Source organism: Rhinolophus ferrumequinum, chromosome 10 (genome assembly GCF_004115265.2).
Source record: "Rhinolophus ferrumequinum isolate MPI-CBG mRhiFer1 chromosome 10, mRhiFer1_v1.p, whole genome shotgun sequence".
NCBI lineage: Eukaryota > Metazoa > Chordata > Mammalia > Chiroptera > Rhinolophidae > Rhinolophus > Rhinolophus ferrumequinum.
In genome coordinates, this window is record NC_046293.1 from 91,220,113 (window position 1) to 91,244,360 (window position 24,248).

The window sequence follows — 24,248 nt, forward strand, 5'->3', positions numbered from 1 at the left end:
CCTCTGGAAGCTCAGCGGCAGCTTGTTGTCTTCAATCTAGTTGTGGAGGGCGCAGCCCATGTGGGAATTGAACCAGCAACCCCGTTGTTCAGAACTCGCACTCTAACCAACTGAGCCACCCGGCTGCCCCGCCCAGCGTCTTCTGGAAAAGAAAGGTTTTTATCTTTAACCAAGGACTTTCCATCACTTAATTCAAATATGAATAAAACAGGATGGAACAGTCTTGGGAAAGTCACTTCTCAATTATATCCCCAAGGATTATGTTACTAGCATAAAACCACCAATTCCAGGGTATCTGGAGTTACCACCGGCTGATATGTACTCAAGATCAGAACACTCTGATACAGTGGACTCTTTTTATAATGCTGGCTTATGACAATCCTGCTTTATGACCAATAAAGTATATCTGACTTGGTCTGGAAAAAGTTAACACCAAAACATGTATAAACTGCATTAAAATAGTGGCCTAATGTGTTCATTTAAGCAACAGTGGAAAGATGTGAAAGATTAAGAGTTATTAGATAGTCTGGGATCATTTGCTGTTTTAGACTTCTTTTCTCTTCCATTAGTTGAGTCGACTACGTGTATTTAAACTGCTCCTGGAAGAAAATATTTCCCCTAGTGAGAATCTAATTGTGCTCACTGATTCACGAATGAACAAGTGTGTGGATGTATATGTTTGACGCAACTTGTTTCCACTGTGATACAAATCCTTAAAAAGTCCACTCCAAAGCAGTTAACAGCATTACTGGAAAATTTATTTCCAAATGAAGGCCTTCACACGGCATGGCAACTTCTACCTGCTTTTAATATTTACAACACATTGCAGATACCAGATTGAGACCTAGCCCTCGAGTGGCATCCATTTAATGATGAACGATGTCATTTTTCTTTTCTGATAAATTTAAATGTTGAAGGAACAGAAAAGTGTTTTTGATAGCAAGGAAATATTTATTAGTACTTTGTTACTCTTGTTCGTATGCTTCTCCAGTGTCAGGTTAACAGTAACACATGTTACTGCAGAGTACAGGTAATGCAGACCCAGCACCCCAGGGAACAGAGGCAGGCACCATTTCTAAATGTAAGCGCTCCCTGGTTTATTTGGGCACTATCTAAGGGATTTGAGTTTGTTAGTCCTATAATTCTGACTGTCTCTAGGAGAGGCAGACACCTAACTGCTGAATTTTTAAGTTTGTTTTTCATCTTTTATGCTCACAAACCCCCGTTCTCTCCTGATGCAGCCTCTTGGATACAGGCAGAAAATGAAAACAAGATTACTAATTACATTCCCCACAGGTTGTACACAGTATCTTCTGGTATCCACCAGCTTCAAGTCTTTATCAAAGTCCTGACTTCTTGGAAAGAGAACAGATGGCTTTAGTGACCTGAGTTTGGAAACAGGTGACAGGCACTTGAGTTTCCATACCTCTGAACTGCCAGTGCTTTTCCCTGACTTTTTTTTTTAATTGAAGTTTATTGGAGTGACAGTTGTTAGTAAAGTTACATAGATTTCAGGTGTACAATTCTGTATTACATCATCTATAAATCACATTGTGGGTTCACCATCCAGAGTCAGTTCTCCTTCCATCACCATATATTTGACTTTTCCTTGACTCTTAATGAAAGGAAAGCAGGGTGAAAAAAGCCAAACACGTCCTGAGGCCTGATTTTCCCACTTTTTGAAGACAGAACTATAGTCTAAAACCTCCTGTGCCATCTAGTTTTTAAACAGGAAGGCTGTTACTTCCTTAGTATTAAGATGGTCCCTGTCCTGAGGAATTTTTCATGTGTAAGGAGTCTGTATTCCTTGCTCTCCATACATGACACTGTCTGCTGTGAGGCTGTGCCCCAAGGTTGCACTTCAAAAAACAGTAAAGTTTTTTCTTCTGCCTTACAATCTGTTTTTAAATTTAATTTTCAAGTGGGGACCTATACATCTGAAATAAGATAAAGGCATAGTGTGTAATGGACTTAGGAGGTGGTGTGAAGCTCGTTCAGATAGTGCAAGCGGACATTTTCATTCAAGTAGATCAATGTAGAGATTTCTAAACGGGTCATCAGCTTCAAACATGACCTTTAAAATAGTGAGAAATAAATAGCTGTCTTCTCTAAGCACTTTGTAAAAGGGCCGCAGTTCCATCTCCACTGGGGGCAGGTACACTACTGTTTTAGCTACATCAAGTTTTAGCCAGACGTGCTTTTGTAGTCATACATCCAGTCAGTCCATCTCCTAGAGCAAGAAGGAAACACAAGCAGTTAGCCAGTCTAACTGTTCTTACCATCGACATATTTAGTCACATTCCTGACTTCTTGTTTTAAATTCTCTTTTTTGTGGTTTCCCATTTGCTGCTGTTTCTCCCTCTTCCCTGACTTATAGGAGATGACCAGGTTTTCTTTTTCTTTTCCTCTTAACAGCAGGGACACTTTTTCTGCTTTAGATCAGATAATATTTTAGGGTCTGCAGGCCATACGGTCTCTGTCACAACTCACAACACCTCGATTCTGAAGTTACATAGTGTGGAAGCGGCCTAAGACAATCTGCGAATGAATGAACATGGCTGTGTTTCAGTAGGGCTTTGTTTACAAAAAGGAATGGCAGGCCTGACTCGGCCTCTGGCCACAATTTACTAACCTGTGTAAATTACTGGGAGTTGTACAGCCTTCCTTTGTAACAAGCATACCTTGCCCTTGTTAGAATGTATATTCAACTTCTACGACAGATCATCTAAGTATGACTTAAACATGTCAGTTTATTTCTCTGACTATAGGTGAGCAGTCAACACCAATCTTAGGACCCGGAAGCCTCTCTTCCTGGTCCCTTACCTGTACCCACATCCTCACCCTGGTTTAGCCCATGGACCCGGGAGGGGAGGGCGTCGTACTCCTTCCCTTTAAAGTCACAGGGCAGACGATGGATGTCATGTCTGTCTGCGTCCCCTCACCAGAAGTGAGTCACAGGTCACACATGGCTTATAAGGGAGCCTGGGATTCATACCAGCTACAAATCCTATGACTATAGAAGACGGGGAGGACAGATACTTGGCGGTCTCCAGCAGTCTCTGCTACAACTAAAACTGGGATGTTCTGATTTGCTTCAAGGATTAATTAGAATGTATAACCCCTCCTCCAATCAAAACAAAGCTTTAGTCTGTATTTATTTAGCACACTGAAAATCCAGTTATGTTTTTACTACTGTCCTCTCCCTAGACCTGCGTTCTTCAAACTCCCACATGAGTTTCTGGTGCTCCACACCCCTAATTTAATAGATGTAAGTGCTTTGTTGATGACCATTTTCTAAGGTCTAAGGTCTAAATTAGCCAGTCTGATTTACAAACAGAATTCAGTCCTTAAGAACTCTAGGGACATAATAAATAGATGTGAAGCTGGGTTTGTGCAAAAACACATTCTCTGGAGCCGTCATCCTTATTTCCCTGCATCCTACTTTCTGCTCCATGAAAATAACTGCAAAAACAGCTTTCAAGTTGCTGACATAGGGACATTCTCAGCTACTGGATCATCTGGGCCAAGACGCATCCATAGTGGGTCCAAAGAAGCAAGACTGTGTTTGAACCCCTCAGGGTTTGCTAAGCTGTTAATACAGGCTGCTGTTGACACCTTAGATGGTGACACCTTAGATACTGTCCCCTTAGATGGTTGCTGGCTGTCCAGGAACTTTCCCAGGCTTACCTCCAACAATAGGCTTGGTTTAATACCTGATTTGAGATGTGTGTTGTTCATTCTCCTGTTGTAAAACGCCTGTATAACTGAAGACCACGACAGATGGAGAATGCTTTTAAGGCTTATCAGTAAATAATAAGAGGAGAGGGTCAGATGCCCAAGTAATGCTTCTGACACGTACAATCCCAAATACTCACTAATAGTTTCAAATTTACAGAATATACTGACGCTGAAACCTCAGGTCTATGAAGCTGAAGCTGCCTGCCCTCCCTGGCAGCATCTCAAAGAACTAACTTCTCATATCCTGGTTATGGGACAGACGTTTTCTGAGGTAGGTTTTAGATAGTTCTCTTCCCCCTTTTCTTATCTCCCCCTTTTGGTCTCTCTCCCCATCATCCTTGGTAAGCATGTTTTCAAAGAATTTAATTATACTTGTTTTCCTCAAGGTGAAGTTGAGCGCAGACTGGAGAAGCTCAGCTAGGTCCCTCAGCCACTTTTTTTCATGTTCTATCTACGCGTCTGGACCGCTATCATGATTCTGTCGAAAGTACGAAGAAGGCCTTTACCTGAAGACAGCAGCACATCATAAAAATAAAGCTGATAAAGTTCCAAAGGACATCAGATGTTCACTACCTCCTCCTACCACTTGCTCATGAAAGCAAAAGCAAGCCTTTGCACCTACCCAGGAAGGTCTGCAGGTGCCTTCCTGTGGTTGGGGTGTCAGAAGCAGAGGGAAGGGATGAAAGGGGCCCCGTGGTAGAGGGCCCTGCTGGCTTCCCAGACCTTGGAGGCAGTGTGTGGGGAGCGGGCAGAGACCAAGAGGGCTCAGGGAAACGGCAAGGAGCTGATGGCTGGTTCTTACATTTCTGAACAAGTTCCTCACGTAGGTGAGCAGGCTCTGGTTAATAAAATTCACTGTTGTGCGAAAGACGCCCTGGAGCAAGGACGGGCTGTGATCGGCCACCTTTTTGGCCAACAGCAGGGTCAACATCAGCTTGGCCTTCTCCGTCTCCATGTCTTTAGGGAACGTCTGCATGAGCTGGTCCAGCGCAGCAGCGAGGCGGCACCTTCTGTCCTGTGCAGGCAGAGGTGGAGACAGAAAGTCTCACAGGGGACCCAGTCCTCTAATGTCCTTCCCTGTCAAAGGAAGAACAGCCCTCCACGGGAAGCAGGAAGCACGCTCTCCTCTCAGTGGGAAGTATTTATTAAATAGCTAAGGCGTGTGGAGGAGAGGAGGAGAAGCGATTTCATTGTGAGGTGATGAAGGGAGGGCTGAGATGACTCCCTCGCGTGGGAGATGCACTAACCAAACACATGGTCCCCGAGCCCCGTGTGTGCACATTCCACACTGATGGAACTGAAGAAGCCAAGTCACTTCCTGCCTCTGAGGCAGTTCACCTGAGAATTAGCTAAATAATCTCAGGCCGGGTTACTGGTGCAGACCTAGCTGGGGGGAAGGGGGCGACATTCCCACCTCCAGCCACAGGCCTTAGACTTGAAAGGAACTTAGGCTCAAGATTCTCATGAAAAATAAGTCAACATTGTGGGAGCACCCAAGGCAGAGGTCTCAGTGTGCCATGAGGGCTGCTGCAGAACAGCAGAGGGGGAGAGACCACTAGACAGGGGACAACCTTCCTGGGGGCAGGAGGCTTGACCTGGCTAAACCCTGGAGGATGAATAAACTTCTAGGTAGTGAGGGGCATGTGCATTTTTAGCTGGTGGTCAAAAGAATGGAACCTTTTCTTGAACTCGGGTAGGCATACATTGGAGGACCTTGGGGTATTTTTCTCTCCCACTAAGTTTCCTCAGGACACCTAGTGCCCGAGACCTATCTTTGTATCCCCCACAGGGCTCTGCAAATGGCAGCAGCACTGTACACATCTGTATATGGTTTCTTAACATGAAGTCAAGAGCAGTAGGCTAAAGTGTCACTTTTCTTGTCACACCTGGGTGACTTAAAAGTTCTCTACCGGTGTTTTTATTCAGATCCTAAAACTGAAGCAAGTTATTTCTGGAAGAGTCATACACATTTTGTTCATTTTTTTCGGAGGCTTTTATCCCCAAACTCTTGCTTCTGAATTAAAGTTCAGGTTTCTTAAGTGTCAAGTAACTTCATTCTTCTGAGAGACAATTAACTATGCTATAATTTCTATTTCCAATTCTTCTGTGGACAGTCACAAATTGAGTCACCTCACTGGACATTGGTCTGACAGGAGACAGACTTCCTTGGTTCAAATGACAATGGAGAAAGCCCCCACACTTCCCAGCTAACCTAGAAAAGACACTAGAGGTTTTCTCACTTACTTCCTCTGACAGGTTCCCATTCATGAACTCGGCTGCCAGGCGGTTCACCAGTGTTGGAGGGATTCTGCACTCCATCGTGTCCCCTATCTGGGCGAGCTGCCTGGCAATGTTGTGAATGATTTCCTCTTGACTCTCAGAATCTGACAGAGGCAGGGGCAGTGGACAAAACAGATCAGACAATGGCCTGTTCACCACAGCCCAACCTGGAAAAGGAAGTGATTCTCTTTGGAGCAAGGCCAGCCTGCCCCCTCCCCCCAGCACACCACGGACCCAGCGAGCTTCTGCTGCTCGCTCTGCTAGGGCCACAGTGTGAAGATCGCAGACCTGACGCTCAGGGGAGCAGGCGTAGAGTGCTGGGGCTAGGGAAGGGCCTGAGTGAGCAAACACTAGCTGGAGAAGCAGGCTTCTCCCTAAATAAAGATCAACTTCTACCCACGCAGGGTCAGTATGCTGGGGCTGCCAGGACTATGGCAGCCTATGGCTGCCAGCTCTGTATCCCATCCTCTAACAGCTGTCAGCCTAAGCAGTTAACACAGAGGCTGTGCAGTCAGACAAGTCAGAGCCCCACTCTGCCACTCCCGGGCCACAGACCAGGGTGGCTGTGGAGGTAAGTGCTTTCCCCAGTCCCATCTCCCTCAGCAAAAGGCCCTCTCCACTCTGACCTAGACAGCTGTGCACAATCTGCCCAGCCTCTCTGGTGGCAGCTCTTTCCACTTTCCCTTAATCCCTCTTCTCCAGCTCCACTGGCCTCCCCAGAGTGCAGGCAGGCTCCTTCTCTAACTGCTTTTAGGTGTTCTCCAATGCCACGCGAAGACTGACACCCCACTCTTACCGCCACATGCCCCCCACTTTCCTTCCTTAGTACTCACTACTATATCATGTATCTTACTTGTCTCTGCTGTCTGACTCCCTCACCAGAACGTAAGCTTCATAAAGGCTCTGATTTTTAAATGTTTTGTTTACTGCCAAATACGCAGTGCCAAAAACAATGCAAGGCACACAGTAGGTGCTCAATGAATGATTGCATGAATGAATGAATGAGTAAATGAATGAACCCTGTACCTAACTCCTACTAAGTATTCAATAAATGCCAGCTATTGTTATTTCTCCCATTAAATCTCATATTTTTTTCTGTGCTCGCAATTTCCCTCTGGCTTCTTACTTCCCTAGGACAGAAATCTCATCCTCACCCCGTCTCTACTGTCGCCACTGTCCCATCCGCCACCAGTCGGTAGGTCTACGTCAGCACAGACACAGCCATCTCTCCGCCCCATGCCCACTCCCACCACTGGCGTGGGCTCTCCTCACCTCGCATCTGGGTAAAGAGTGTCTCCTCTCCTCACTCCACTCACGGCCTCCAGGCCCCTCTCCACAATACACTTAGGTGCAGAATCAGAAGACAGGAAGCGGGGTGAGTGTGCCTGCAGGGCCCCGGGGTGACTGCCTCCTCATTCTCTGTGTCGTGGTGTTGACCACGAACACGTAGTATTGAGATGACATCACTTCGGACTCAGAACCCTCCGCATGCTCACCTCTGCTTAAGTGACAAGTCACCACCTACCCTCAAATCATCTTGGATGTCCACTATCCCTTCACGCGTTCCAGCAAAACTCAGGACCTCCCACAGGCCCTGGCCTTTCATCTCCACAGCTGGGCTAAGCTGCCAGTCCCCTTCCCAATATCCAGACTGAACTGGACCCACCTTCAGGGCTGGCTCAGTTCCGTCGTGGCCACGAAGTTTCTCCTGGCTGCCCACAGAGAACAGTACCCGCCTTCTCCTTAGCTCCCACGGCAGACTCTCTGCTCATTAACTTCCTATGCTTTTCTACCTGTTTCAGCAACTGATTCATCTGCGTCCAGCTAAGTGAACAAATTCACCGATGAGATTGGTGGTCAGAGCCTCTATTTGGCCCTTTGCTTCCAAATCTTGTCAGGTGTTCGATCTACATGCCAGTTTTCTACCAGAGGATGAGGTTAAGTGTAGAGCCCCACAACCACTTCTGCAAATGCCCAAGTCCAGCCAGGTTCTGCAGTTTAAAGGAAGGGATGGTGTAGATGAGAACAGGACAGGCCGGGGACAGCCTCCGGCTGTAGGAACTCCTACAGCAGCTGCTGACAGCAAAGCCATTCCTGCCCCCCAAACCTTCCCAACCTTCCCCAAAGGGGCCTGCTCTTCTTCCAGCTTAGGGCCGGCCAGAAGACACACTCGCTGGATTGTAAGGCACATAGTGTCTTTGGCACACCCAGGCTAGCTAGCAGGGAACTCCTGCCCTACCCCCACCCATAGAGCTAGAGATTCTAAGGCTGGATGGGCTGTTGGTCTTCCCCACGGCCACCAAGGGCAGGGCAACCTCCTATGCCAGGAGATTTCAGGGCGGCTCCCAGGTAGGGAGGCCTGGGTGCGTCCTCAAGCTCACCTTAGTGATCTCAGCAGGACGCGCTTACATCAGAGCCCCCAACTCGAACATGGTAGTGCAGCAGCTGGAGCGAGCCCGGGCCCATGCTGAACAGTTCCTCATGGAGCCCCAGTGTGCACATGACTGAGAACCACTGACTGAGTCTAGGCCCTAATCTGGGAATGGCTGAACCTCACATGCGCGAGCCTTTGCTCCCTCAGGCGTCAGGTCTGAGAGCCTCCATCTGTGGAGGCAACACCAGTGGCTCAGAGGAGTGAAAGCTGAGGCTGGCTGGAGGACAGCACAGGGATGAGGGTGAGGAAGGGCAGTCTGCAGACTGAGGTCCCAACGCACCGCAGGTGGGACGACGAAGGGGCCCAGCTCAAGGGACGAGGCCGGGCCGAGTCCCGCCTAGGCCACGCCCAGCGGCTGTTCGATGTGGGGCTCGTCATTTACCCTTTTCCGGGCCTCAGTTTCCTCAACTGGAAATGTGGTTTAGAATACTTTCATGCCCTAGCTGTCTTGTGGATAATCACAAGTATAATATATGTAAGAATAAAAGTGTCAAGTACATACAAAGAATCGTTTTAAAGTAACTCAGTGGGTTTCAACCACCTGGAAACTCAGCTAGGCCTGGTCTGCTGGCGTAACCAAGAACAGGCCACGCAACCATGTAACACAAACGTATATGGTGGACTGGCACCACGCAGGTGGAGACTGAGACTCTAGCACTTAGGTTCCCTAAAACGTCACTGGTGACAGCAAGTCAGGGCAGGTGGGGCCAGGTGCCTACCTATCCTCGGGCCTTGCTGGACCACGTGGCTGTACCGGTTGCCATCTGTCTGCAGTTCATCATCGTGGCCTTCCGGCAGGAAAGCTGGTATAGGCAGCTCATGGCCCAGCACCTTCAGCTCTTTGTGGAAATTACAGTTGGAGCAGTGTTGGAGAAAGCCAAAAACCAGCAGGTCTGTGATGCGCTCATCCTGGAGGCCTGAACCATTGCTGACCTAGAGGGAAGCAGGGGATCTGGGAGACCTGTGGGAAGGGGGTGGGGAGACCTGAGGGAAGTGGGGTCAGGGAGACCTGAGGGAAGTGGGTGGGGAGACCTGAGGGAAGTGGGGTCAGGGAGACCTGAGGGAAGTGGGGTCAGGTAAACCTGAGGGAAGTGAGTGGGGAGACCTGAGGGAAGTGGGGTCAGGGAGACCTGAGGGAAGTGAGTGGGGAGACCTGAGGGAAGTGGGGTCAGGGAGACCTGAGGGAAGTGGGGTCAGGGAGACCTGAGGGAAGTGGGTGGGGAGACCTGAGGGAAGGGGGTGGGGAGACCTGAGGGAAGTGGGGTGGGGAGACCTGAGGAAAGTGGGGTCAGGGAGACCTGAGGGAAGTGGGGTCAGGGAGACCTGAGGGAAGTGGGTGGGGAGACCTGAGTGAAGGGGGTGTGGTCAGGAAGACCTGAGGGAAGTGGGGTGGGGAGACCTGAGGAAAGTGGGGTCAGGGAGACCTGAGGGAAGTGGGGTCAGGGAGACCTGAGGGAAGTGAGTGGGGAGACCTGAGGGAAGTGGGGTCAGGGAGACCTGAGGGAAGTGGGGTCAGGGAGACCTGAGGGAAGTGGGGTCAGGGAGACCTTAGGGAAGGGGGTGGGGAGACCTGAGGGAAGGGGGTGGGGAGACCTGAGGGAAGGGGGTGTGGTCAGGAAGACCTGAGGGAAGTGGGGGTTGGGGAGACCTGAGGGAAGCAGGGGGTGAGGGAGACCTGACGGAAGTGGGCTCAAAGAGACCTCAGAGAAGGGGGGTGGTCAGGGAGACCAGAGGGGAATGGGGGTTGGGAAGACCTGAGGGAAGCGGGGAGATCTGAGGGAAGCGGCAGCAGCAGCTCAGGCCAGCCTCCCTCTATGTCTGTGTCTATGTCTGCGGGGACAGGGCAACGTTTCTGGAGTGCTGACCACACTTGGGCCAGTGTTCTTGGCAAACCAAGGTGAGTACTTGTAGCATCGCAGCCAGGTGTGCTCAATCAATCAAAGACCCCGGATGAAAGAGGGACAAATGTGGAAGGCCAGGGACACTGAGATCTGCCCAGATAAATGCAAAGCAGACACACTGGGCGGTAGGAGGTCCAGAGGAGAACATGAGGTGCAGGCAAGATTTATTTCCGTCTTCTGAGTCCTTAATATTTTTCGTTAGAAAGATCAGATCAGAACACTTTTAGAGGACAGTTTTTAGGGGCAAATGCATCAAACAAGGTACTTATATATTGTCATTCAGCCTTTACTTCTCTAAAATTATACCTACAAAAAGGAAAAATGTTATACAAAAGCTCTATTGTCAAATTATTACAGAAGCCAAGTGGCATAAGGCAGTTTAGAAAGTCAGGAATATGCTTCATTTCTGCCTCATGGCGAGGTCCTGGTTAGCAGAAAAAAGGAGGGCCGGGGCAGTGATGTGGGGTGAACTGTATTCCCCAAAAAGAAATGTTCAAGGGCTAACCCCTAGTACCTCTGAATGTGACCTTGTTTGGAAATAGAGTCATTGCAAATGTAATGAAGTTAAGAGCAGGCCATACGGGGTTAGGGCAGGCCCTAAACAGGGGACAATGCCATGTCAAGACACACTGAAGCATGAGTGATGTGTCTACAAGCCAAGAGATGACAAGCACTGCCGGCAGCACCAGAAGCTGGGAGAGAGGCTCGGGATTCTCCCTCAGCACCCCCACAAGGAACCAGCATTGCTGACACCTCACTTTCAGGTTTCTGGCCTCCAGAACTGTGAAGGGAAACACTCAGATTATGGCATTTTGTTCCAAAAGCCCCAGGAAACTACTACAGGCAGCATCTGCCCGAGGGCTTCCTTCTGATGTAGAGGGTGGTGACCAGGTGTCCCAAGTCTCCATGCAGAGTGGCTGTTGCCACCAACCACGCCAGATCAGGTTATCAGACACAAGTCCAGTGATGTCTGCACTTGCCACGTATAATTAAAAGAACAGAACTGGCAGGCAGGGAAAGGAGAGCACTTCCTCTATCAGAGAAGGACAGGTCCAGATGCCAGGAGTGGATAATCCAGGAAGTCAAATGGGCAGACTACATTTTGATGAAGAGGCTGAACTCTGCCAGGACACGGGCAGTAGGCTCAGAAGACTGACAGTCTAAGTCCAAGAACAAGAAGAACTTGTGACATGCTGAGTGTGGAACTAGGACCTTTCTGATCTTTCAGAAAGTTAACATGGGAGTCTCAGAAGATGAAAGATTTGATAAGTTGTTTATCCTTTTGGATCATAGGGAAAAAAAATACATTAAGAGAAATGATCAAGACTTAGGAAGTCTTGCTGGAAATACCACAAAAGTGATCAAAGGAGACAAAAGTAATTCTCAACCTATAAAATCAGTGCCAGTACAGAGAAAAGGATGGAAAACTGTCCAGTGTGTTCAATAAACTGGAATAATCCTGGTGAAAAAGCACCAAATAAACAGTAAAAAAAAAAAAAAAAAAAAAAAAAGGACCAACAAAATCAATCTCACTTATTTTGTTTTTCTAAATATCAAAAAAGTCAAAGAATGCTACAATATGGATGAACAGTACCATACAAATAGTAAAAAAACCAAACAAACCAAACCCAAGACATTATAGGAAGCGAAATAAACCAGACCCCAAAGGACAGATACTATGTGACTCCACTTCTATGAGGTTCCTATTACAGAGAGAAAGTAGAGAGAAATTCACGGAGAGAAAGTAGAGTGGGGTTGCGAGGGGTGGGGGAGGGATGGGGAACGGGGAGTCAGTGTTTAATGGGGACAGAGTTTCAATTCAGGAAGATGAGAAAGTTCTGGAGAAGAGTGGTTGTGCTGGTGGCACAGCAGTGTGAATGCGCTTCATGCTACTGAACTGTACACTTAAAAATGGTTAAAATGGTAAATTTCATGCTATGTATATTTTACCACAATTTTTAAAACCAGAAAAAAAATCTACAACAGGAAGAAAATTCTGATGGTGGCCGGGGGTGGGGGGCAAACCCCAACATGTCAGCAGAAGTTGCTCAGTATTTCCCTATGAACCCTGAGCCTGTGGGACATTGGGCAACTTGTGCCCCAGGTTTTGCACCTTGAAAGAAAACCAAACGAGCAGTGGGAATAATTGGGAGTAATGACATCCACCTTCCTGCACTGCAGGGATGCCAGGAGAAAGGCACCAGTGCGGGAGAGCGCTCCTGAGGTTAAGGAGGCTGACGTGAGGTGGTTTCTACACCCAGACAGGCAGCCCAAGGTTACCCAAGAGAGTCGCAAGGTGGAAAGGACAGCAATGGGCAAGTTTAAAGGGCACTGAACACAGGAGTGTCTGGTCTTTGAACAGGCCTTTTGCAACAGGGGGAGCTCCCGAAATCTCTTCTGTTCCAGCAACTAACATCTCTGCTAACTAAGCCTGTGCTGTCTCTGGCCCTCCCACTACCAAGTGGTTCCCATCCTTCAGAAGGATATTCAACAGTACATACTGAGAACCTTCCAGGCGGCAGAGGCTGCTACAGGCTCAGGACTCAGAAACCGGGCCACTGACTTCAACAACGGCCAAACCCTTCCCTTTTGCAGATGCCTCCCCCAGGGGGTTGCTGGGGGTTCTGGTGTGGACTGGAAGAGCCCTGGCTGGCAGCCTCAAAGACATTACCGAACTTGGCGGACGAGGGAAGGAGGAAGACTTACATAAGCAGATGAGTAAGGAGCTTCTGATTGGATATGCTACGATTTTCTCTTCCAAGCTTGTTCAAAGGGAAGTACAGACAAGGCACAGTTCAGGTACCAACCTGCGGCAGGGGGCTGGCCTATGTGACCTCTCCCCAAAACTCTACAGCTTTTAAAAACAATCAGAAAGCCTCCTTGCAGCCAGGCAGGAAGGGAGGAGGAGGACTGGAGAGTAGAGAGGGGAAGATGGGAAGAGGCAGGGAGGAGACCGAGACGAGAGGGGCTTTGTCTGTGTTTACTGCGCCCCAGTCAGTTGGAGATGTGAGGCCCGTCCTGCAGTGTCGTCACACTGGTGACCGGGTCCACACCGACTGCGCAGAAGAACCAGCGCTTCAGCTGCCCTCACTCCCCCCAGCCCTCCTCCAGAACATCTGACCTGGGGATCCATGGTACAGGCAGCTGGCAGCTTGACCGGCTTCTGGCTCACAGGTATCCAAGACAGGCAGCCTGGAAGAGGACATACAGACACACAGGGTAGGTGTTGGTCCCTGCAGGGACACCCCTCTCGGACCCTCAAGAAGCAATCCTAGGCCCCGGCTCCCAGGCGCTCCAGCCCCACAGCGGCCCACTCGCCATCCCAACAGGCTCATCCTAGGCGGTCACTGTCCTCAGCACTGCCTGGCACCCAGCAGCAGCACAGTGAGGGCACTCTGGAGCTCTCCTCAGTACAGACTTGCTAAGACACGGAGAGCGTTCCAGGGTCCGTTCTCCAACACAGGGTCCACGCTCCCACTCAACTCACGGTAGGTACTACCATTTCCCCGAAAATAAGACCTAGCTGGATAATCAGCTCTAATGCATCTTTTGGAGCAAAAATTAATGTAAGACTGGGTCTTATATTATATTGTTTATATATTATATTGTATTATATTATATTACCTGGTCTTATAGTAAAATAAGACTGGGTCTTATATTAATTTTTGCTCCAAAAGACGCATTAGAGCTGATGGTCTGGCTAGGTCTTATTTTCGGGGAAACATGATCAAGTGTGGAGGGCAGTCCGGCTTTTATTTTTAAACATTTTATTTGTTTCATGGAGGGCACAGCTCACAGCGGCCCACGAGGGGATCGAACCAGCAACCTTGGTGTTATTAGCACCACACTCCAACCAACTGAGCTAACTGGTCACCCCCTATGAGTACTTTTAAAGTAAAAACTTATTATACTTGTGAGTTTTCTACAGGAATAAACTTAGCTAATAAAGGCTATCTAGTTTTCAGGAAATCTGTTTTATTATCACTATGTCCACTAATAAGGCCACTGTCACCACTCCTCCTTCCTTCCAACAACAAAAAGAAAAGCACCGGCCCGTCCCTCAGTGAGCAGCAGGTCTGAGCTTCACACCGTCATCTCTGTTCCACACGCTATGCCGAGAAGGTGCGCATCGCGATGATGCTGACCTAGTGGACAAGGAGAGAAGGTGTGGCGGAAGGGGCAGCCGGCCAGGCCAGCTCTCTCCACAGGCCACCAATGGGCAGATGAGACAAATCATTCATGGGACAGAACTCCTGTAAAATGTTTATAACAAGAATGCATATGTGAAATTACATAAAACATTAAAGCTTCCATATGGCACCTATTCCAGCGAAATAACTCATCATAAACAACGGACCAAACAAAAGCCAATGAGTTAAGAAGACTATGTCCATAAAATGAACATACATAACCATGAGAAATAAGGAGAGGCCTGTATGTGCCTCATACAGAAATGTCCAAATATGCTGAACAGAACTTTCTGGAGAACAACATAATAATTCTATTTTAGAATGTATTTGCTGGTGCATGTGTACGTTTACACACAATATTAGGTCGAATCAAATAAAATGGTTATTGTGTACAGCAAAAACACTCAATTTCCTATGGCTCCTAACTACAGAGGTGGAAAAACCAAACAGAGGAATGGACAACCAACCGTCTCCAGGAAGAAAGAGCCAGGCTCCTACGGGTGTGAAGGGGCGGCTGGAACAAGGCCCGAGCTGACAGAAGTGTGTCTCCCATCTGTAGGTAGCCGCTGCATGTGTGCTTGGGACGCAGTCCACTCTCAGCACTGCCATGCCCATCTGGGTGCTCACACAAGCCTTGGGGGTCACATACAGCTTGAGGCTGAGCCCCAACTCCCCCATGGGAGCCTGGCCGAGCCCCCACCCATGGCTGGGTGTGTCTGAGTGTCTAGGAGGGTGGAGGCCAAGTTCAAAGGACTCAGGGGCATGTGGACAGAGAGGGAAGCAACAGAGCAGTGGCTGGCCCCAAGGCTGGAGCCACTAGCAGCATCAGGACAGAGCGAAACAGAACGCAGCCCCAGGAAAAACGCCACAGAAGCCAACCATGCGTGCAGTCACTGCCAAGGCAAAGGGCCAGTGGGCAGAACCCAGGCCTCTGCCCCCACCACATTCTCTCAAGAACAAACTCCAGAAAACTATGTGCGGGAGACAGTACTCAAGAGGTAATTCACACAAACGTTTGGTCTGATTTCCTTCCATACTCCGACACGCACAGCCACACACTCAGGCCGACCTCCATATTCTACGATCACCTATATTGGGAACATTTTTCTGCTCCAACAGGTATTTTAAAAAACAAAATTGTTTAAAACAATATATCAGTTAATATTTAATATAGTATTTCTCACCATAGGGGTGTTACTCAGTTAATATAAAGGCTTTTTTTAACATTAAATCTCTTCTCCATTTCAACATCAATATAAAGTATTATTTTTACATTAAATCTTTTCTCCATTAACTTCTATTCCCCCAAAGAAATAAAAGTTTTAAGTTTTGACTGACTGTATTTGATATTTAAGTAGAATATTAACTTGGGAGATAACAAAACAAAAATCTAATAAAAATACAGAGAAAAGTCTCTTTACCGATGCAGGAGGCTGTGATTACAACTGAACAGTGGCGACTTCCTAGGATTCAGGGCAAGACTTTCCTTCTTTCCATTTCATTTACTTTGAGAATTCTGAGACCATGAAATATCACTTATGCAAATCTCAGCCATCTTTCTTCTTTGACCCTCTTTCTAACTAGCAAATACAAATTACAGACTGACTTTCTCAGTGCATTTGTTGTGAAAAAGCATTTTTATTCCATTTAACATATCAATTTATTCCCATTTATAGGAAAACAACTAAGTATGTAAAATTATCCTATTTACTGTTTCTTTGGAACTTTCAGACACCAAAACTCAGTTTTTAACCTAAACAGCACAAATGTTTTCAGGGCAAGGTCTGATTCAGGAGGCTCTTCAAAGTCATGTCCGTCCACTTCTCTTTTGGGCATATACCCCCAAACAGGCACAGACGCCCTGTAATGCTGAGAAGCACACCTAAGAAGAGAGCGACTGCAGCTCTGGCTTCTACTGCTTCAACAACAGGAAGCACCACAAGCTGTGGAACAAGGACTAAGAACAGTTGTGTTGAAACTGAGGTCATGGCATGGGGACCTTGAGTGCTGAAGGTTTTTAAGAAACGATATGTATATAATTCTATCTGACTTGAAATACTCCCTTCCTGGAGCTCTGAATGCAGAGGCTAAGAGGTTCCACATGACAGCGCCTTCCAGGAAGCAGCCATTGCAGGAAGGGTGAGTTTCAAAAAAATTTTTTAATGCTTATTAGTATTCCTTTGCAATGGTTTGTTCTCAATCAGGGGCGATTTTGACCCCCAAGGAAGATCTGCACATGTCTAAAGACATTTTTAGTTATCACAACTGGGGAAAGTGCTCCTGGCATCCAGTGGGTGGCAGCCAGGCATGCTGCCCCACATCCCACGCACACAGGCCAGCTCCTGACAACAAAGAATCATCCAGCACAAGCGTCACTGTGCTGAGGTTGATTGAAAACCCTGTTCTACTGTCTGTACATATGCACCAAAATATGATTAACCTTCTACTAATGGACATTTACACTTTCAATTTTTTTGTCATTAAAAATAGGACTGTGGAGCCTTTCCTGTTGCGAGTTGCATGGAGTTGGCTCACGAGTGTCTGAGACCCGAAAATTGAGTTTCTTTACGCCCAGGGGACTGCACCCAGCGGCTCGGCAGCCGTAACCATGCCACAAAACGAATATAGTATTGAGTCACACCGTAAGCGCTATGGATATCATTTGGATTACCATGACACAAAGAGAAAGAAGGAAGGTGGAAAGTCAAGAGGCTCATGAACGTTCAAAGGCAGCAAAAAGTATGACTGGTCTCGAAGCTAAGCTCTACCATAAACAGAGCCATGCTGAGAAAAAACACATGAAAAAGACAGTCAAGATGCATGAAAAGAGAAACACCAAACAAAAAAGAATGAAGAAAAGACTCCACAAGGAGTGGTACCTGCACATCTACTGGGCAGAGAGGGACAGTCATGAGCTAAAGTTCTTTCCAATATGATGACACAAAAACGAAAAGAGAAAGCAAGAAAATGGGAAGTCCCTCTGCCCAAAGTGCGTGCCCAGGGAGAAACACAGGTATGAAAAGTTGTTAGAACAGGAAAGAGAAAGCGTGGAAGAGGATGGTTACCGAAGTCTGCTTTCCTGGAGATGGCTTTACTCGAAAACCACCTAAATGTGAAAGATTCAGCAGGCTGATGGCCTTCCGTTTCCGGAAGGCCCATGGAACACTCCTGACTGAGAGCCACCTTCTGCCTGCCAGTACTGGGTGTAAAGAAGAGTCCCTCATCCCCACTTTATACAGCTTTGGGTGTTATTACCAAAGGTATGCTCACTGAGTTCAGTGAACGTGGGCGAGTTGGGCCTTGTGACACGGGAAGCAAGGTTCTTTGGGGGAAATATGCCCAGGTTACCAACAGTTCTGAAAATGATGGATGGATAAACGCCGTCTCATTGGTTTGACAGCAGGCTCCTACAAGAAACTCCTTATAATTATTGAAGACTATGCACCAGTCAGAAAAGCCACCTTTACTGTGATGTTTCTGAGTACTACCCAACAGCTTACACGCCAGCGGTCATCAAGAGAACTATTCACTCTATTGTAAAGAACAGCAATACCCCGTGAGGCATTTTCCTATTAAATCTAGAATCAAATGAGATAATACAAATGAACATTCCCCTGTCATCCTGCCATCCTTCAGCACCTGCCTGCATCCGTTTGCCTCTGGCTTTACTCCTTTGTTACTTAAGAAGGAACTCAATGAGGGGTATCAGCTGTGGTGGGAACAGGTGGACAGGAGTGTATCGCCCACTGAAAACCTCAGAGGCTGCGCGTCACCATGGCTTCACCCCCAAACCCTAAGTCCTAACCTAAGCTGTCAGCAAGGAGAACTCACGCAGCCAAGACCCAATGGGCAGTGGCCAGATAGGTCGAAATGGGGACAGTGACCAGCCGCCTTCCCTATGATCAGGCTCCGCTCACCAGGCACATTTCACAGCCAGGATCCCACCAGCTCTGGGGTACGTGCTGATGGTGACACAGCTGAGACCCAGACACTTCATGGGTTAGTTCCCTGAGCCCTTACCCCACATCTTCCCCAGCCACGGGTGGGATCTGGGTGCAGGGATGACAAATGCCGTCACTCATAACCACCACCAGCTCTTACAACGTCCGTGTCAGGCCTGCCTTCGCTGGCCTGCTCTTTGATCCACACAAGGTCCTGAAGGAGAGCACTTCCGCCCCCGTTTCCAGAGCCGACGCTGGGATCCGAGGGGTGCAGTGAGGGCAGGGAACACCACGGCACCTGCAGGGCTGCCAGACTGGGGTGCCCACCTCTGGGCCTGCCTACCAGGAGTGGGGGCTCACGTGTCTGCTCAGACTCTAATCCTTGAGCCTCACTCACATCCTGGACACCCAATGTCCCTGAAGTAGCTGAAAAGTTCACAAGAGACCAGCCCAGCCCAGCACCATCTCCCACCTGGTCAGTCGGAGGCTTGGCCACCCTGAGGCAGGAGCAAGCACACACAGATACCGTGGGGAGGACACAGGTTTGAGAGGATAAAGCTGGGAAGGCAGCCGTCCTTGCCCACATGGATTTACCCGTGTCCTCCCACTACTCCCACCTAACCAAGCACCATGCAGACCTCAAGGTCCCTCACCGCTGCAGGAGAGCACCGCATACTACAGGTGGAGCCCCCATCTGTCCCATCCACCACTTCACCGCTGTGATTCGGAGTGTGGCATTCATCGGTCAACAGCACTGTGAGCTTGTTCAACAGGCGGGCACTTCACTTGGAGCTGTGGAACACTGATAGAAATGACCCACAGGTCCCTTCTTCAGTGAAGCTTATTTACCAAAAAAATACATTTATAAACAAACACTATTTTAAAAAGTGTGTGCTATTATAAGAACCCAGTCATTAGTGTAGCCATCAAATATGTAGCGCCTACCGTGTGCCAGGTGTCAGGAAAGGCTATGTATACTATTTATACCTACTTATATTTATCTATATGTCTATAAAGACATAGCTGTTTATATATACATATATAAAGATAAAAATAAAAATATATAGAGTAGGGCATGGAAGCTGACCCAGACTGGGGGTCCAGAAGAGAAAGTGCCACCTGGAAAAGACGTGCAGGAAAGGGTTAGTTCACCTTTCTGGGCCTTGGTGTTGAGGAGATTGAAGAAACAAAAGTCACCACAGCCACACTAACAAAATTACTTAAATCAGAATGGGCTGAAACATGAGGAATAGATTTTTTTTGTTTCTGAAAACAAGTTTTGTTTAAATATATTACCTAACATGAAAGCTGAAGGGAAAATAAACCAAAAGCCAGTCTGTTACCTCACATGGCCCTGGGTGGCTACGACCGCAAGCTGTAAGCAGTACAATTAGCTACATGACTGACACATCAGTTTGAAATTTGTTCCCTTGTCAAATGTTTAACTGATAGACGGCTGGCCTCACATCGTGGTGTTTGGACATCGATTAGTGAGGACATGTCTGGTCAAAAAGACCTTAGTGGTAAGCCAGACATCCTACCGACATCCTTCACTACAGGAAGCTGGACACTCTAAGCTCTGCCTACTACCTGGTCAGGGTGGACACAACAAGGGATCCTCCACCACTGAAGGCTCCCTCCACCTGCCTTTGCTGTTCAGGGGGTGACATTCTCTTAGGGTAGGGCACTCTGCAAAGCGAGAAGAGGAACTTCTGGCCAGACATGGCTGTCTGTGACCTTGGAGTTTTGGGCTTGGCTGAAACCTCCTGTCATTGCTTTGTTTCAGGCGGGATACTGCCAGGCACCTAATGCTCGACCCCTACTCAAAAGGCTGGACAGCATGGCTTTTTTCAGTTTATGGCATGTTAGTCCGCGTTAAAAGCAGACCCCAAATGATTACATTATACAAGCTGTAAGGTTTTTAAACTTGCGACAAGGGACAGAAGTGAAATTCTACTCACCGCAAGGAAATCCTCACTTAAGTTTCAGTGAACCAAAAGCACTGGAAACCCATGAACCTTCTTCAGCTGGCCGGTACCCAGTCCAGTCTCTCCGAGGAACGGGCATATGTTGTACTGGTCACCCAGAAGCTGAATTACTTCTCCATATTCCGGATGCTCAATGACAAGTTTCCTTTTACATGCTTTCACTAGTTCCTTTTTATCACAATCATCAGCGATCCCTTGGAAGTAGTAAGACCCGGCCGACCCTCTGTCAAATTCTTCTATGGACATAATCCTCAGTGCCAGCAGGAAGCAGATCAGCACCCCTACTTTTCCTAGCCTGAGGACTTACAACTTTTCCACTTCTCAGTTATACATGGATGCCTGGGGATGTATCACTACCATAAAAAACCCTCTGAAGAACTTAGGAAAGAACGTTCACATGTCCAGACTGCTGGACCTCGGGAAGATCACCATCTTGGAACAACACAGAAGCCAAGGATGCAGGACTGACCCTTCCCAAGAATGTCCTTTTTACTAGAAGAACCCTCAAGTTTCCTCATTTCTTCGCAAAACTCCGAGTATTACCTGGTAGCATTCCCCAAGTTGCAAATCTTAACATCCTTAACTAAAACTTTGTCCTTTAATTCTAGTAAAGCCTCCTGATTCATTTAGGCTTGGTCCACAGTGTGTATTCCTCAGAAAAATAATCAGTTTGGAGAAGGTGGATTTTCCCCCCCCAATTAAATGAACACATATTAAAGATTTTATTTAACTCAATATTTAATGGGGAAACAGTAAGATGTTATAACCGTTCAAAGGAATCAAAGGTCTATACCCACAAGCAATGTGAAAGCTGAAATGAATTTATAAATAGATGCAAAACCTGTCAGCATCCACAAGGAGGTCCACTAGGCAGAATTCATTTGCATTTCTCTGTACATATCTTTTAGAATTAGTATCAGTTTTCTACAATTTAGAGGTGTGAAATAGCTCAAAGATGATAAAGAGCAAAGAAAACCTAACAGTGTGCTCTAATCAGAACATCCAGTTATTTTTTTATTTTTCTGGCCCATTTCAAAGTCCTCCACAACTTTTCCTGACAGCCTTCTTGCCTATGATAATACTCTCAAAGATTATTCTTTACCACAAAAAAAGGGCTGGTCTCTTTAAATTGGCTGGGTAATTTACATCCATGCAACAAGTGTTAATTACCACCTAGGCCTCTTTATGTTTGTTTTGAAAATTTAGAGCCATGCAGTACTGAACAACTACTGAGGCCACAAAATCAACTTCTGCTGGAAATTTTTATAAGGGATCTCAGATTGGATTTTAAGCACATTTCTTATTTGCTATCCCAAGAGTAGAAAATCAAATCCAAGCAACTCTACCAGGTTCTACTTGCAGTTTGTACAATGTGAGTGAATTTCTCTGTGAAAATAAAGGAAGCCCAACCAGATGAAAAAAGCTATTTATTCAGACACTTGCATTTGGAAGAGACTCAAAGGCAAGCAAAGGAGTGGGAAAGCTTTACGATGAAGAAAGGGAGCTTTAGGTGCGCCCCACAGGAGATGGAGGTGGGGGACTAAGGACAGGGACCCTGTGTGACTGCTCAGGGTGCATATGCAGCTTCCTCGGGGTGGTCCTAAATTGGAAGCAGGGACAAAAAACAGGGAAGCTGTTAGTTATTAACCATCCTAGCCACTTGGGCCGACTGTGACAGAAATTACATGTAGCTTTCTGGACTGTCACTGGAAACAGCAGTCTGACTTCCCGGGCTTCTTCTCATCGATAAAGGAGTTGGTTTCCTGGGCAGGTTGCTGCCAGGTGTGGGTTCAAGTTCTGCTTTTACATATGGTCCCATTGTCCATTTGTATATTCAGTCCCTCATCTCTCTCCTTCTGGTCCCCCAAACATCAGGAAATGACCTTTCTTACCACCGGAAGAGTTGGGACCCTATAAGCAGAGGCCAGGCCAGTTTTCCTGGTGGGCTGTGTAAGCTCGGTGACGACAGCCTTAGTTCTCTGAGAGTCTTGTCGTCACAGCTCATTACATGAGCGTCATTCAGAAATATGACATTCTAAGTCAGGCCCTGGTTACATGATCAACTTATTCATTATTATGATATCCTGGTTAAACAAAAAGGACAGCGAAGGGGTTCAGAACAGGCCTTGCCAAGACATGCCACCTGGCGTGTGGATTACTTTGAGCTGAGGGCTGAGAAACTCACCTCTCCCGCAGGGAATTCAAACTTGGGGCCTCGCCCACAGGAGTTATCATCGGAAATAACTGTTTGTGACCCACCTGTACAGCAGGGCAAACGTCGCATTACTGAACAGCAGCTCTTCTCACTGTCCTGTGCATGACCGTCCTCCTCTCTGCAGCCCCAGGTGCCTCACCTCATCCGTGGCTCTGAATGCCACACAGAATGCCACACAGAATCCCTCATTTCCCCTTTCTGTCTCTGAACCTCTCATGTATGCGGTGAGGTTCCCATACGTACATATATAATTAAATTTGGTTGTTTTCTCCTGTTAGTCGGCCTCATGTCTATTTGATTACTAGACCAGACAAAAGAAGCTTGAGAGTGGGAAGTTTCTTCCTCCCCCACTGCTGGCTCTGTAAGCAGGACACCTCACCAGCTGGGCCCCGCTCACCCTGACGCTGCCACAGCAGGAAGATTCTGGGGCCTCAGGCATGGGCGGCAGAGGTGCACACTCTTGCCAAAGCAGACGCCGGATCTCTGCCTGTAGAGTTCAATGGACACAGAGTGGTGAGAGTCTTCTTTTCCTCTTCTCAATTTAGATTAGCTGGAGAAAACATTTCTGAAGCTAGCTTCTTGAGCTTAGCCACTCTTGGTTACCATTTGGTATGAGTACTCACGCATTTTGTGCATTGTTTTCTGTCTCTGTCAGGTGTTTCTCCTTTCATCTGGTTATATATCCTCAATGCTTGGCCTATCACCAGGGAGAATATTTTCTCTCTAGCTTCCACCATCCAGGGGGTGCCCTGGTCGGGGTGCACCTTGCTCTCTGGCTGTGCCAGGCTCTCACGAGAGTTTCCTGTGTCTACCCATTTCCTCCCAGAGACGGTAAAAATGGGGCCCCTCACTCTTGTTTTCCACCAGACTGAGGATGCACATGCAGGGTACGCTGTGGGTCTGAGCTTAGGGAACCCAAACATCCCACAGGGATGTGTGTGGGTGGGGCTGGGGTGGTTGGAGGAGACACGTGATTCCTGTGTTCTACAAGGGCTGTTTCTAAGTCCAAGAGTTAACTCTATCTCGTGAGGGTTGCATCTTTTTGCACTCTCCTCTGGGGATGCTTCTCACATCTGTAGTTCGTCCTGGTTTGAATTGTTATTAAGATCCTACTCATCAAGGCCAGACGATGGATCCTTTGAATTGGAAAAACTTCTAAATTGAAAAGCAAGGAAAAAATATGTTTAGGGAGCTCTTATTGTTTTAGTGGCTAGTCACTAAGATTCCCTTAATCAGCTACAAGAACAGAAATTAGAACAAAAATCACAGTCCACTCAGACTATTTGCCATCAGACATTTGCAGATATTATTTTTAAAAACATTAGGACATTGGAAGTAAAACTGCCCTACACTTAAAAAGAAAAAGAAATAAAAAAGAATGCCAAAATATTACTAAAAGACAACCTAAAAAGTTTATATCCTAAGAACCCAGTTTGTTAACTGTCAGGTTGGCAGCTGCAAGATTTGGCCAGACAGGAATGCAGGCTAAACCCCACCTGGCCTCGGTCCTGCCAACTGCTGCAGCCCTCAGGGGATTCCAGCCTAAAATTATAATACAATG

The 24,248-nt window shown here is 47.4% G+C and overlaps 1 protein-coding gene and 2 pseudogenes across 3 annotated transcripts in view; 1 reads left to right on the forward strand and 2 right to left on the reverse strand.

The window, feature by feature from the left end:
• Positions 1-736: 736 nt before the first annotated feature.
• The window catches only part of BID (BH3 interacting domain death agonist), a 42,564-nt gene continuing 19,052 nt past the window's right edge, over positions 737-24,248 (reverse strand). For 2 of the 3 annotated variants that reach the window (XM_033116739.1, XM_033116741.1), the window contains exons 2-6: positions 13,475-13,545; positions 9,172-9,385; positions 5,983-6,122; positions 4,541-4,753; positions 737-2,230 (exon numbers count right to left, since the gene is read on the reverse strand). In XM_033116739.1, coding sequence (XP_032972630.1) covers positions 2,219-2,230; positions 4,541-4,753; positions 5,983-6,122; positions 9,172-9,385; positions 13,475-13,486 — 591 coding nt within the window. In that variant the 5' untranslated portion in view covers positions 13,487-13,545 and the 3' untranslated portion in view covers positions 737-2,218. Of the gene's footprint in view, positions 2,231-4,540; positions 4,754-5,982; positions 6,123-9,171; positions 9,386-13,474; positions 13,546-14,412; positions 14,472-24,248 lie in introns of those variants that run through there. The other variant, XM_033116740.1, reaches the window with a different exon arrangement.
• LOC117028335 (small integral membrane protein 30-like) lies at positions 14,524-16,564 on the reverse strand (annotated as a pseudogene).
• On the forward strand, positions 17,152-17,948 carry LOC117028333 (ribosome biogenesis protein NSA2 homolog; annotated as a pseudogene).